Source organism: Bufo gargarizans, chromosome 1 (assembly GCF_014858855.1).
Source record: "Bufo gargarizans isolate SCDJY-AF-19 chromosome 1, ASM1485885v1, whole genome shotgun sequence".
Taxonomy (NCBI): domain Eukaryota; kingdom Metazoa; phylum Chordata; class Amphibia; order Anura; family Bufonidae; genus Bufo; species Bufo gargarizans.
This window is the reverse complement of record NC_058080.1, coordinates 741656406-741669497: the sequence shown is the minus strand read 5'-3', so window position 1 is coordinate 741669497 and position 13092 is coordinate 741656406. Positions and strand designations below refer to the sequence as shown.

The 13092-nt window shown below is 49.2% G+C and overlaps 1 protein-coding gene across 1 annotated transcript; it reads right to left on the bottom strand.

Annotated features, from left to right (window-relative positions):
• Positions 1–1679: 1679 nt before the first annotated feature.
• Positions 1680–12647, bottom strand: LOC122924981 (gastrula zinc finger protein XlCGF8.2DB-like). The gene is made up of 2 exons (XM_044276528.1): positions 12595–12647; positions 1680–2786 (listed from the first exon to the last, which is right to left on the bottom strand). The coding sequence occupies exon 2, from the start codon at positions 2752–2754 to the stop codon at positions 1705–1707; it is 1050 nt and encodes a 349-aa protein (XP_044132463.1). The 5' UTR covers positions 2755–2786; positions 12595–12647; the 3' UTR covers positions 1680–1704.
• Between the last annotated feature and the right edge of the window lie 445 nt (positions 12648–13092).

The window sequence follows — 13092 nt, the reverse complement described above, 5'->3', positions numbered from 1 at the left end:
CCAGGGTAAAGCGCATTGTTCTTCTATGGTGTGCATCTCCTCAAGTACCATCTCAGGATCCTCCAGTATCAGCTATTCTCCAGTTCATGCAGGATGGACTAGATAAGGGCCTCAGCCCTTCTACACTCAAGGTACAGATCTCTGCTCTGTCAGCTGCCTTTGGCAGACCTTTACATCAAGACGCTCTGATTAAGAGGATCCTTAAAGGAGCCGTACGTCTTAAGCCTAGCATTTAAAGACCTATACCGCAGTGGGATCTCTCAGTGGTGCTTAAAGGGTTGAGTGGTCCTCCCTTTGAACCCTTGGAAGAAGTGGACTTTAAGTTTTTATCCTGGAAGGTAACCTTTTTGTTGGCCATAACTTCGGTCAAACGCATTTCAGAGCTTCAGGCTTTTTCGGCGTATGAGCCACACACTTTATTTTTACCAGAGAGTCCTTTTACATTTTTTACCCACCTTTTTGCCTAAGGTGCCCTCTGTACACAACATTAAGCAAGTTGTGTCTTTGCCTGTGTTATGTTCCTCTTCTTCCTCTGCAGAAGAAACTTCCCTCCATACTCTGGATGTGGCCAGATGTTTGAGAATCTACATTGAGAGATCCCGGGAGTTCAGAAGGTCAGAGAATCTTCTTATCCTGTTCTTTGGCAGGAATAAAGGGAAGAAGGCCTCTAAGCCTACTCTAAGTAGATGGATCACAGAGGCCATCAGAGAATCTTTCGCTTCCCAGAATAGACCTCCTCCTGCCTTTGTCACTGCTCACTCCACCCGAGCAGTCTCTACTAGTTGGGCCGAAAGGTCTCTTATTCCTCTGGAACAGATCTGTTCCGCGGCCTCCTGGAGCTCACATTCTACCTTTGTGAGCCATTATAGACTCAACCTCAGGGGTTCAGAAGACACTGCCTTTGGGCGGTCTGTTTTGAATTCCATTCAGCATTGAAGTCCCTACCCTTTAGGCTAACTTCTTGCTAAGTCCCGACATGTGCTGCTGGTTAGGACGTAAGGGAAGCGTTAATTTCTTAACGATAATTTGTTTTCCCTTAGTCCTAACAGCAGCACACAAGTATCCCTCCCTTAGTTTTTTTTGAGAGTTTCTTGTTATGATACACTGATGTATGGGGGGTTTGGCCTCTTATAGTGAGGTAATGGGGGCGTGGATTTATTTGATTACTTTACTTCATTAAATATTCCGTCTGTCCTACCAGTTTCACTGGGGCGGATAAACCCCACATGTGCTGCTGTTAGGACCAAGGGAAAACAAATTATCGTTAAGAAATTAACGCTTATACTTACATGGTCCTCGTCATTGGGTTCTGGCTCCCTCTCCTGCCCAGTCGACTCCACGGGTCTCGGGTCTCCCAGACCCTGGGAACATGAACATAGCAGCCAATGAATGCCGGCAGCGGTGACATATCACCTGTGTGGCATATCACAGGGTCACATGCCACATGGGTAATACTTTGCTGCCATTCATTGGCTACAGCAGTTACATGCCCAGATATGAACACAGATTAGCCAGAACCCAGCAGCGGGGACCAGGTAAGTATGATCACTACCACGGGTCTGGCCACTATGTGGGGTCTGATATAACATGTTAAAGGTGGACAACCCCTTTAAAGACAATGAATTGCCTAATATGTAAAATATATATGAAAATGGTCCGTGTGTGATATGTATAACAAGATTTTATTTATCTGAAAAGCGCTTCTTACCTTTTGAGCATGAAAACAGCTTCTCTCCTTTGTGACTTATCTGATGTGTGAATTCTCTCATGTATAACAAGATTTGATTTCTGTGTAAAACATTTCCCACATTCTGAACATGAAAACGACTTTGCCCCGGTGTGAATTTTCTCATGTTTAAGTAGATCTGATTTTTGTCTAAAAGATTTCCCACATACTGAACATGAATATGCTTTCTCTCTCGTGTGAATTCTTTCATGTGCAACAAGATTTGATTTCTGTGTAAAACATTTCCCACATTCTAAACATGAAAACGGCTTTGCCCCGGTGTGAATTTTCTCATGTTTAAGTAGATCTGATTTCTGTGTACAAGATTTCCCACATTCTGAACATGAATATGACTTCTCTCCTGTGTGACTTTTCTCATGTCTAACAAGATCTGATTTCTGTGTAAAACATTTTCCACATTCTGAACATGGAAACGGCTTCTCTCCTGTGTGACTTTTCTCATGTCTAACAAGAGCTGATTTTTGTGTAAAACATTTCCCACATTCTGGGCATGAATATGGCTTCTCTCCTGTGTGACTTCTCTCATGTTTGACTAGTTGTGAATTATATGTAAAACATTTCCCACATTCTGAACATGAATATGGCTTCTCCCTTGTGTGAATTCTCTCATGTTTAACAAGATGCCATTTCTGTGTAAAGCATTTCCAACATTTTGAACATGAATATGGCTTCTCTTCTGTGTGGCGTCTCTCATGTATAACAAAATGTGTTTTCAGTTTAAAACATTTCCCACATTCTGAGCAGGAGTATGGCTTCTCTCCTGTGAGAATTCCTCTGTGTGTAGAAAGACCTGAGCTTTTTGTGGACTCTTTATCACAATGAAACCTTTCACCTCCTTTCTGAGCTGTACTTGTGGTTACAATCAGTGATTGATCAGAAGATGGTCCTTTATAATTAGGGGGATTATATGAAAGATTTGTACTGTGACGTCCTGGATAAACATTAGGGGTAATGAGGTTTTGTTCTGTAAAGTTCTCCATGATATCTTCATCTTCTAGAGATAACATGAAGTTTTCCTCAGAATTGCTACTGGGGATTTCTGTTAAGATAAGAATTGAAAATGTATTTTATTTTTACAAACTACAGAGAAGACAAACTTATAACATTACCATTAGGCTGAAGGTTGATCGAGCAGGAAGAAGAACTATAGGCCATTTAGTTTGAATCCACTTGGCTTTGGCTAACAAAAATAAAAATTACACTTGTTATTTCAATCTTACAAAGTTTCTATAACTTCCTGACAAAGTCCAGGATTCTGTTTTACACCAGGTCATGACTTTTATTACATACAGTAAATTATGACATGCTAAAACTCAAAAATGTGAAATGCCCGACCATGTCTGGCACCCAGTCCTGCTCTCTGCCACAGTACTTTTTGCTCCCCAACACCAACTGGGCTTTTATACAAGTTCACAAGTGTGACGATACCACACCTCGCAGCCCCGCCTGACTGTACATTGGCATCATGCGGGCGTGGGCACAGGTAGGCACGGGGAGTGAGAGAGGGTTGTCCATGCTACCTTCAGGCATAACACAACACTCGCTCAAAACCCTGACAGCAAACCCTGCCCCAGTGCAAAAGAGCTCTGCCTTCCCGGTAGACTGCCACCAGTTTCTCATAATATATATGCCCGGTCCATTAATGGGATTATATCTGGTTAGAAACCAATCCACAGGTAGCATATAATAGTCAGATGTGCAAATACAGATGGTGGTATAATCAGCTAGCAAATGAATACTATAGTTCCTTAGCTCAGGGCTCGACAAATCCCAGGCGCCAGGGTATTTGCCCCTGCTTGAAAATAAGCCCAGCACACCAGCAGCCGGGCACAGCCACTGGAGGGTTAGGACCGCGAGCAAAACAAAACTTTTTTTTTTATCACGTGCGCCCAGGCTCGGACTGCCACCCTGCCCGGACCCCTCAGCTTTCAGCTTCATCGTGGAGCCTTTACCGGAGCCCGGCCGGTACTTATGTGATAACTGTCCGGCAGACATTGGAGCCCGTGTCCCGGTGAGAGAGGCTCGGCGGGGAAGATTAGTTAGTGCAGGGGAGGCAGAGCAGGAGCACAGGTAGCGGCGCTGCACTCGCTGACAAGTGGAGGGAAGACAATCAGCCCATCATCATTCCTCCTGCTGTATACAGCAGGGGACATGATCGGGCAGCGCAACATCCCAGGGCACCAAGTGCTGCCAGGTCCATGCGCGGCCGGCTCTGCGGCGGTAAATTATGCACTCTGCACTTATCCGCCAGGCTCAAAGTTTGTAATGTCTGCCTGCTATGGCCATGAACGCAGCGGGGAGCTGCATACCTGCTGCCGTCATTAGGCCGGAGCTCCTGCTAGCCACAACTGGTGGCCATTCCTGCACCGTGCTCTATCCCTGCAGTTACCATGCATTCATTTCTTAGTTCTATCCCTTTCTAGGAAAGCTGGGTGACAGCCTGTATACCACACAGAAAGCCGGGTGGCATCTCCTAGGAGAGCTGTGTGGCATACAGGCTGTCTGTCACCCAGCTTTCCTGGTCTCCTGAAGAGAATATATCTCAGTATAGGAACATTTAGATACGTTATCATATGATTTACCCATTCAGGAGTCTTGGAAAGCCGGGTTGCAGCTCCTATGAGAACTAAGACTACTCAATGGCCAAATCATCTAATGACTTCTCTATATATTCCCATACTGAGATATGTTCTCCTCAGGAAAGCTGGGTGACAGGCTGTATACCACACAGTTCTCCTAGGAGCTGCCATAAGACTCCTGAATGGCTAAATCCTCTGATAACTTCTCTATATGTTCCCGTACTAGGAGACCAGGAAAGCTTAGTGACCATCCATAAGAGAGCTGGAAGACCCCCTCAGTCTTCCTAGGGTAATTCCAATGGAAATATTTTCCACAGAGGATTACCTGTTGTGGATTTTTAGCAAACTCTACATGTAGTGTGTGGAATTCAGCCACGATCAGTTACACATGGTGAAATCCTATATTACTACGATGCGGATTTGAATCCACTCCTGTGCCACCAGAGCCTGAAGCGAGGCATTAACGTTCTGAACCTTAGCACAACCTGCATGACCAGGCACCTGCATGCAAAGCATGAACTGCAGTGGAATAAACACCTTAAAAACAAGGAACTCACTCAGGCTCCCCCTGCTACCTCTTCTGCTGCTGCCTCGGCCTCTTCCTCCGCCTTTTCTTTCCTGGAGGAACGTTGGCACCTGCCGCCCAGCAAACAGAGGATGTACCACCAACACCACCACCTCCGTCACCAAGCATCTCCACCATGTCACACGGAAGCGTTCAGCTCTCCATCTCACAAACATTTGAGAGAAAGCGTAAATTCCCACCTAGCCACCCTCGATCCCTGGCCCTGAATGCCAGCATTTCTAAACTACTGGCCTATGAAATGCTGTCATTCAGGCTGGTGGAGACGGACAGCTTCAAACAGCTCATGTAAGCACGGCCAGGGATGCTATATCTCCCTAACTGCACACTGGGTAAATGTAGTGGCAGCTGGGCCCCAGGCGGAGAGCTGTTTGGCGCACGTCCTTCCGCCGCCAAGGATCGCAGGGCAACATTCTTTGCCTCCTGTTGCCTCCTCCTCCTACTCAGCTTCCTCCTCCTCTTCTTCCACCTGCTCATCCAGTCAGCCACACACCTTCACAACCAACTTCAGCACAGCCCGGGGTAAACGTCAGCAGGCCATTCTGAAACTCATATGCTTGGGGGACAGGCCCCACACCGCACAGGAGTTGTGGCGGGGTATAGAACAACAGACCGACGAGTGGTTGCTGCCGGTGAGCCTCAAGCCCGGCCTGGTGGTGTGCGATAATGGGCGAAATCTCGTCGCAGCTCTGGGACTAGCCGGTTTGACGCACATCCCTTGCCTGGCGCATGTGCTGAATTTAGTGGTGCAGAAGTTCATTCACAACTACCCCGACATGTCAGAGCTGCTGCATAAAGTGCGGGCCGTCTGTTCGCGCTTCCGGCGTTCACATCCTGCCGCTGCTCGCCTGTCTGCGCTACAGCGTAACTTCGGCCTTCCCGCTCACCGCCTCGTATGCGACGTGCCCACCAGGTGGAACTCCACCTTGCACATGCTGGACAGACTGTGCGAGCAGCAGCAGGCCATAGTGGAGTTTCAGCTGCAGCACGCACGCGTCAGTCGCACTGCAGAACAGCACCACTTCACCACCAATGACTGGGCCTCCATGCGAGACCTGTGTGCCCGGTTGCGCTGTTTCGAGTACTCCACCAACATGGCCAGTGGCGATGACGCCGTTATCAGCGTTACAATACCACTTCTATGTCTCCTTGAGAAAACACTTAGGGCGATGATGGAAGAGGAGGTGGCCCAGGAGGAGGAGGAGGAGGAGGAAGAGGGGTCATTTTTAGCACTTTCAGGCCAGTCTCTTAGAAGTGACTTAGAGGGAGGTTTTTTGCAACAGCAGAGGCCAGGTACAAATGTGGCCAGCCAGGGCCCACTACTGGAGGACGAGGAGGACGAGGAGGAGGTGGAGGAGGATGAGGATGAAGCATGGTCACAGCGGGGTGGCACCCAACGCAGCTCGGGCCCATCACTGGTGCGTGGCTGGGGGGAAAGGCAGGACGATGACGATACGCCTCCCACAGAGGACAGCTTGTCCTTACCCCTGGGCAGCCTGGCACACATGAGCGACTACATGCTGCAGTGCCTGCGTAACGACAGCCGAGTTGCCCACATTTTAACGTGTGCGGACTACTGGGTTGCCACCCTGCTGGATCCCCGGTACAAAGACAATGTGCCCACCTTACTTCCTGCACTGGAGCGTGATAGGAAGATGCGCGAGTACAAGCGCACGTTGGTAGACGCGCTACTGAGAGCATTCCCAAATGTCACAGGGGATGAAGGCGAAGGCAGAGGAGGAGCAAGAGGTCGCCAAGGCAGCTGTGTCACGGCCAGCTCCTCTGAGGGCAGGGTTAGCATGGCAGAGATGTGGAAAAGTTTTGTCAACACGCCACAGCTAACTGCACCACCACCTGATACGCAGCGTGTTAGCAGGAGGCAACATTTCACTAACATGGTGGAACAGTACGTGTGCACACCCCTCCACGTACTGACTGATGGTTCGGCCCCATTCAACTTCTGGGTCTCCAAATTGTCCACGTGGCCAAAGCTAGCCTTTTATGCCTTGGAGGTGCTGGCCTGCCCGGCAGCCAGCGTTTTGTCTGAACGTGTATTCAGCACGGCAGGGGGCGTCATTACAGACAAACGCAGCCGCCTGTCTACAGCCAATGTGGACAAGCTGACGTTCATAAAAATGAACCAGGCATGGATCCCACAGGACCTGTCCATCCCTTGTGCAGATTAGACATTTATAACTATCTCCCCTTAACCATATATTATTGTACTCCAGGGCACTTCCTCATTCAATCCTCTTTTTTTAATTTTACCATTATATTGCGGGGCAACCCAAAGTTGAATGAACCTCCCCTCTGTCTGGGTGCCGGGGCCTAAAAATATCTGACAATGGCCTGTTCTAGTGTTGGGTGACATGAAGCCTGATTCTCTGCTATGACATGAAGCCTGATTCTCTGCTATGGGACCTCTCTCCTCTGTCTGGGTGCCAGGGCCTAAATATCTGACAGTGGCCTGTTCCAGTGTTAGGTGACATGAAGCATGATTCTCTGCTATGGGACCTCTCTCCTCTGTCTGGGTGTCGGGGCCTAAATATCTGACAATGACCTGAAGCCTGATTCTCTGCTATGACATGAAACCTGATTCTCTGCTATGACATGAAGCCTGATTCTCTGCTATGGAACCTCTCTCCTCTGTCTGGGTGTCGAGGCCTAAAAATATCTGACAGTGGCCTGTTCCAGTGTTGGGTTACATGAAACATGATTCTCTGCTATGACATGAAGCCCGATTCTCTGCTATGGAACCTCTCTCCTCTGTCTGGGTGCCGGGGCCTAAATATCTGACAGTGGACTGTTCCAGTGGTGGGCGACATGAAGCCCAATTCTCTGCTATGGGACCTCTCTCCAATTAATATTGGTAAATTTTTATTTTTTTAATTCATTTCCCTATCCACATTTGTTTGCAGGGGATTTACCTACATTTTGCAGCCCTCTAGCCCTTTCCTGGGCTGTTTTACAGCCTTTTTAGTGCCGAAAAGTTCGGGACCCATTGACTTCAATGGGGTTCGGGGCGAAGTTCGGGTCGAGTTCGGATCCCGAACCCGAACATTTTCGTGAAGTTCGGCTGAACTTCCCGAACATCCAGGTGTTCGCTCAACTCTACTCATTTTTACATATAATGATTTTGCAGTACAATTAATCTATTGACAAATTTTTATTTTTTTGGGGTGGGGAAAGGCAAACGGTGGCAAATATGTCTTTTTTTTGCGCAATGCGTAGTTGAGTATGAATAAGTTCTATTTATTCTATGGGTTGCTAGGATTGCACTGGAACCAAATATGTAGATTTTCCTATGGTTAACAATTTTAACGAAAAACTATTTCGTCTCCATGACAGCACATCTGAGACTGCCTTCTCCTGATAGGACAGGAAAAAACTAAGGTTTAACCCCCCCCCCCCCTCCAGTGTTCTTTCCTGTCCTGTCAAAGGCAGGCAGATCAGTGAGGTGCGGGGAGCTCCTCTGGGGTTCCAAGCTGAAGACATTTTACTCTGCCTAGGCCGAGGTCAGATCCGGGCAGCGGCATTCCCTCCTCATGTTGCGGCCTGGTCCCCATCTCTGCAGGCACTGTAGCCCTAATGAAATTCCCTCCAGTGGTGGCCCAGGGGGCTTGATGCAGAGAGGCAGCATGGGACCGAAGCAAGGCCTTGGTGATCACATCAGACTCAGGGGTCAGAACGTGCCTTTTCCAGCCTTCACAGCCTTAAAGCACATGATCTTTTGTAATGGCGCCGGGACTATCACCTACAATCCAGCCTCTCAGTATCAGAGCCCTCTACAGCTCAGACTGTTGTGACTAGTCTGACATCAGTACAATTTGTGCCCACATGTGATAGGGATGATACTTCTCTCCATTGTAAAGCAAAAACCCAGAAATGTGGAATTTCCCACATTCCTTTGATTCCCTGAGACTTTCAGAAGTTCATGAAGGAGAACTGCTCTCTAATTCTCATCATGCCATACTGACCCAGGAGGAGATGGTTCGGACTAATGAACACTCAGCCTAGAAAAACAATCACACTCCCCTTATCTACAAGGTTGTTGACCCAGGGTCCAGTCCGCCACCAAACACTTACAAATTCTGCAGTTTTCAGCCTGGAGTTTGAGAAATCCATCCTGTTACAAAATGTCATATCTAAGAGTGGTGCAGAACATACTATGTAGTAGAAAGTCTACCACCTCCAAAATTACCTTAAATATGGAAAAATAATTGCTTCATGGTGTGGACAACAAACGAATGAGGATTCTCCAAATATCCCCTCGGGATTCGATTTTTTTTATTTTATAGGATGTCCATAGATCTGAGCCTCCGTAGACCCATATAGGAGACCCCCAGAAGACATCAGCCTGTCACCGCTCAGAGAGGGGGCATAAGGGGGGAAAGGTTCCCTCCATAGACCCTTATAGGAGACCCCCAGAAGACATGTTCCCGGAGAGCTGTATAGTGGGCACTAGATTATAGACATCAGCCTGTCACCGCTCAGAGAGGGGGCATAAGGGGGGAAAGGTTCCCTCCATAGACCCTTATAAGAGACCCCCAGAAGACATGTCCCCGGAGAGCTGTATAGTGGGCACTAGATTATAGACATCAGCCGGTCACCGCTCAGAGAGGGGGCATAAGGGGGGAAGGTTCCCTCATAGACCCTTATAGGAGACCCCCAGAAGACATGTTCCCGGAGAGCTGTATAGTGGGCACTAGATTATAGACATCAGCCTGTCACCGCTCAGAGAGGGGGCATAAGAGGGGGGGAAGGTTCCCTCCATAGACCCTTATAGGAGACCCCCAGAAGACATGTCCCCGGAGAGCTGTATAGTGGGCACTAGATTATAGACATCAGCCGGTCACCGCTCAGAGAGGGGGCATAAGGGGGGAAAGGTTCCCTCCATAGACCCTTATAGGAGACCCCCAGAAGACATGTTCCCGGAGAGCTGTATAGTGGGCACTAGATTATAGACATCAGCCGGTCACCGCTCAGAGAGGGGGGATAAGGGGGGAAAGGTTCCCTCCATAGACCCTTATAGGAGACCCCCAGAAGACATGTTCCCGGAGAGCTGTATAGTGGGCACTAGATTATAGACATCAGCCGGTAACCGCTCAGAGAGGGGGCATAAGGGGGGAAAGGTTCCCTCCATAGACCCTTATAAGAGACCCCCAGAAGACATGTCCCCGGAGAGCTGTATAGTGGGCACTAGATTATAGACATCAGCCGGTCACCGCTCAGAGAGGGGGCATAAGGGGGGAAAGGTTCCCTCCATAGACCCTTATAAGAGACCCCCAGAAGACATGTCCCCGGAGAGCTGTATAGTGGGCACTAGATTATAGACATCAGCCGGTCACCGCTCAGAGAGGGGGCATAAGGGGGGAAAGGTTCCCTCCATAGACCCTTATAGGAGACCCCAGAAGACATGTTCCCGGAGAGCTGTATAGTGGGCACTAGATTATAGACATCAGCCGCTCACCGCTCAGAGAGGGGGCATAAGGAGGAAAGGTTCCCTCATAGACCCTTATAGGAGACCCCCAGAAGACATGTTCCCGGAGAGCTGTATAGTGGGCACTAGATTATAGACATCAGCCGGTCACCGCTCAGAGAGGGGGCATAAGGGGGGAAAGGTTCCCTCCATAGACCCTTATAGGAGACCCCCAGAAGACATGTTCCCGGAGAGCTGTATAGTGGGCACTAGATTATAGACATCAGCCGGTCACCGCTCAGAGAGGGGGCATAAGGGGGGAAAGGTTCCCTCCATAGACCCTTATAGGAGACCCCCAGAAGACATGTTCCCGGAGAGCTGTATAGTGGGCACTAGATTACAGACATCAGCCGGTCACCGCTCAGAGAGGGGGCATAAGGGGGGGAAGGTTCCCTCCATAGACCCTTATAGGAGACCCCCAGAAGACATGTTCCCGGAGAGCTGTATAGTGGGCACTAGATTATAGACATCAGCCTGTCACCGCTCAGAGAGGGGGCATAAGGGGGGAAAGGTTCCCTCCATAGACCCTTATAGGAGACCCCCAGAAGACATGTTCCCGGAGAGCTGTATAGTGGGCACTAGATTATAGACATCAGCCGGTCACCGCTCAGAGAGGGGGCATAAGGGGGGAAAGGTTCCCTCATAGACCCTTATAGGAGACCCCCAGAAGACATGTTCCCGGAGAGCTGTATAGTGGGCACTAGATTATAGACATCAGCCGGTCACCGCTCAGAGAGGGGGCATAAGGGGGGGGGAAGGTTCCCTCCATAGACCCTTATATGAGACCCCCAGAAGACATGTTCCCGGAGAGCTGTATAGTGGACACTAGATTATAGACATCAGCCGGTCACCGCTCAGAGAGGGGGCATAAGGGGGGGAAAGGTTCCCTCATAGACCCTTATAGGAGACCCCCCAGAAGACATGTTCCCGGAGAGCTGTATAGTGGGCACTAGATTATAGACATCAGCCGGTCACCGCTCAGAGAGGGGGCATAAGGGGGGGGAAGGTTCCCTCATAGACCCTTATAGGAGACCCCCAGAAGACATGTTCCCGGAGAGCTGTATAGTGGGCACTAGATTATAGACATCAGCCGGTCACCGCTCAGAGAGGGGGCATAAGGGGGGGAAAGGTTCCCTCCATAGACCCTTATAGGAGACCCCCAGAAGACATGTTCTCGGAGAGCTGTATAGTGGGCACTAGATTATAGACATCAGCCTGTCACCGCTCAGAGAGGGGGCATAAGGGGGGAAAGGTTCCCTCTATAGACCCTTATAGGAGACCCCCAGAAGACATGTTCCCGGAGAGCTGTATAGTGGGCACTAGATTATAGACATCAGCCGGTCACCGCTCAGAGAGGGGGCATAAGGGGGGGAAAGGTTCCCTCCATAGACCCTTATAGGAGACCCCCAGAAGACATGTTCTCGGAGAGCTGTATAGTGGGCACTAGATTATAGACATCAGCCTGTCACCGCTCAGAGAGGGGGCATAAGGGGGGAAAGGTTCCCTCTATAGACCCTTATAGGAGACCCCCAGAAGACATGTTCCCGGAGAGCTGTATAGTGGGCACTAGATTATAGACATTGACTGCTGATATCACAGCCTAAGGTTGTTCTATAGGAATATCCTGAAGACAACATGTCCCCCTGTGACTTGTGTGCAGAGTTGTCAGGAGACCTTGTGTGTTGTCAGATGTCTCCTCAGTTCTTGCCCCCAGCCTCATATATGAAATATAGAAGTAAGATGAGGAGCTTTCTTCTCCGCTGTTATTATTGGGGGATTTCTTCACTAATTTATTTGATTTAAAGGAAATCAGCAAAATGTCAGGATTTATTGTAATATCTGCTGACGAGCCCAAAATGATGATTAACCCTTTTCTGCACAGAGGTACATGTAGGTCACTGATGTCATGTAATTCCTGCACAATGCCGTACATGTAGTTCATCATGGAGGTGCAGACACAAAAGCTGTGCCCTCATAGTCCCCAGTGGGTGTGTGGCTTATCACTGACCGTCATGTCCTGCAGGAACAGCCGGGATCAGAGAAGAATCTGATCAGAGATCACCGTCAGCTGGATAAGGGGAACACTCCATGATGTGATGGGGACATCTCCAATCAGAGAGCAGCAGCCGGTGATCAGATTCTCCTCCTGCCCTGAAGGCACCAAGGACAGAACCTGAAGTCACTTTCTCCATTCATGATTCCATACCTGTGGTGACATCTCCTGGAATGTCCTCCTCCACCTCACTCTTACACGGGGGATCGCCCATCATCCTCTCTTCTTCATCCTCCACTTTAATATCAGTCAGATCTTCCCCCTGATTTGTCATCTGTAACAATTCAGTACAATACAGCAGACAGGTGGGAAATCTAACAGATCCACAGAAGAGACCCCCACAATCTATGACCCCTCTATGACTGCAGGACCCCCCTATATAGATGTGTACAGGGCTCAGCTTCATCTACCTGAGGGTTCTCTGGGACCTTGTCCTCTGGACAGTCCTGGGAATACAGAGGACGGGGACATCTCTCTGGTGGATCTCTTCTCCTGGATCCATCTGTGGAGACACAAGCACACAGTGACTGAATACATGGCCTCCTGTAGATCTGTCTATAGATCAGGCAAAACAACTACTCCCAGTCTCCTCTCCACCAGGCTCCGAGGTTTCGGAGAAAGCTCTACATCTATATCCTCCTCCGAGTTTCT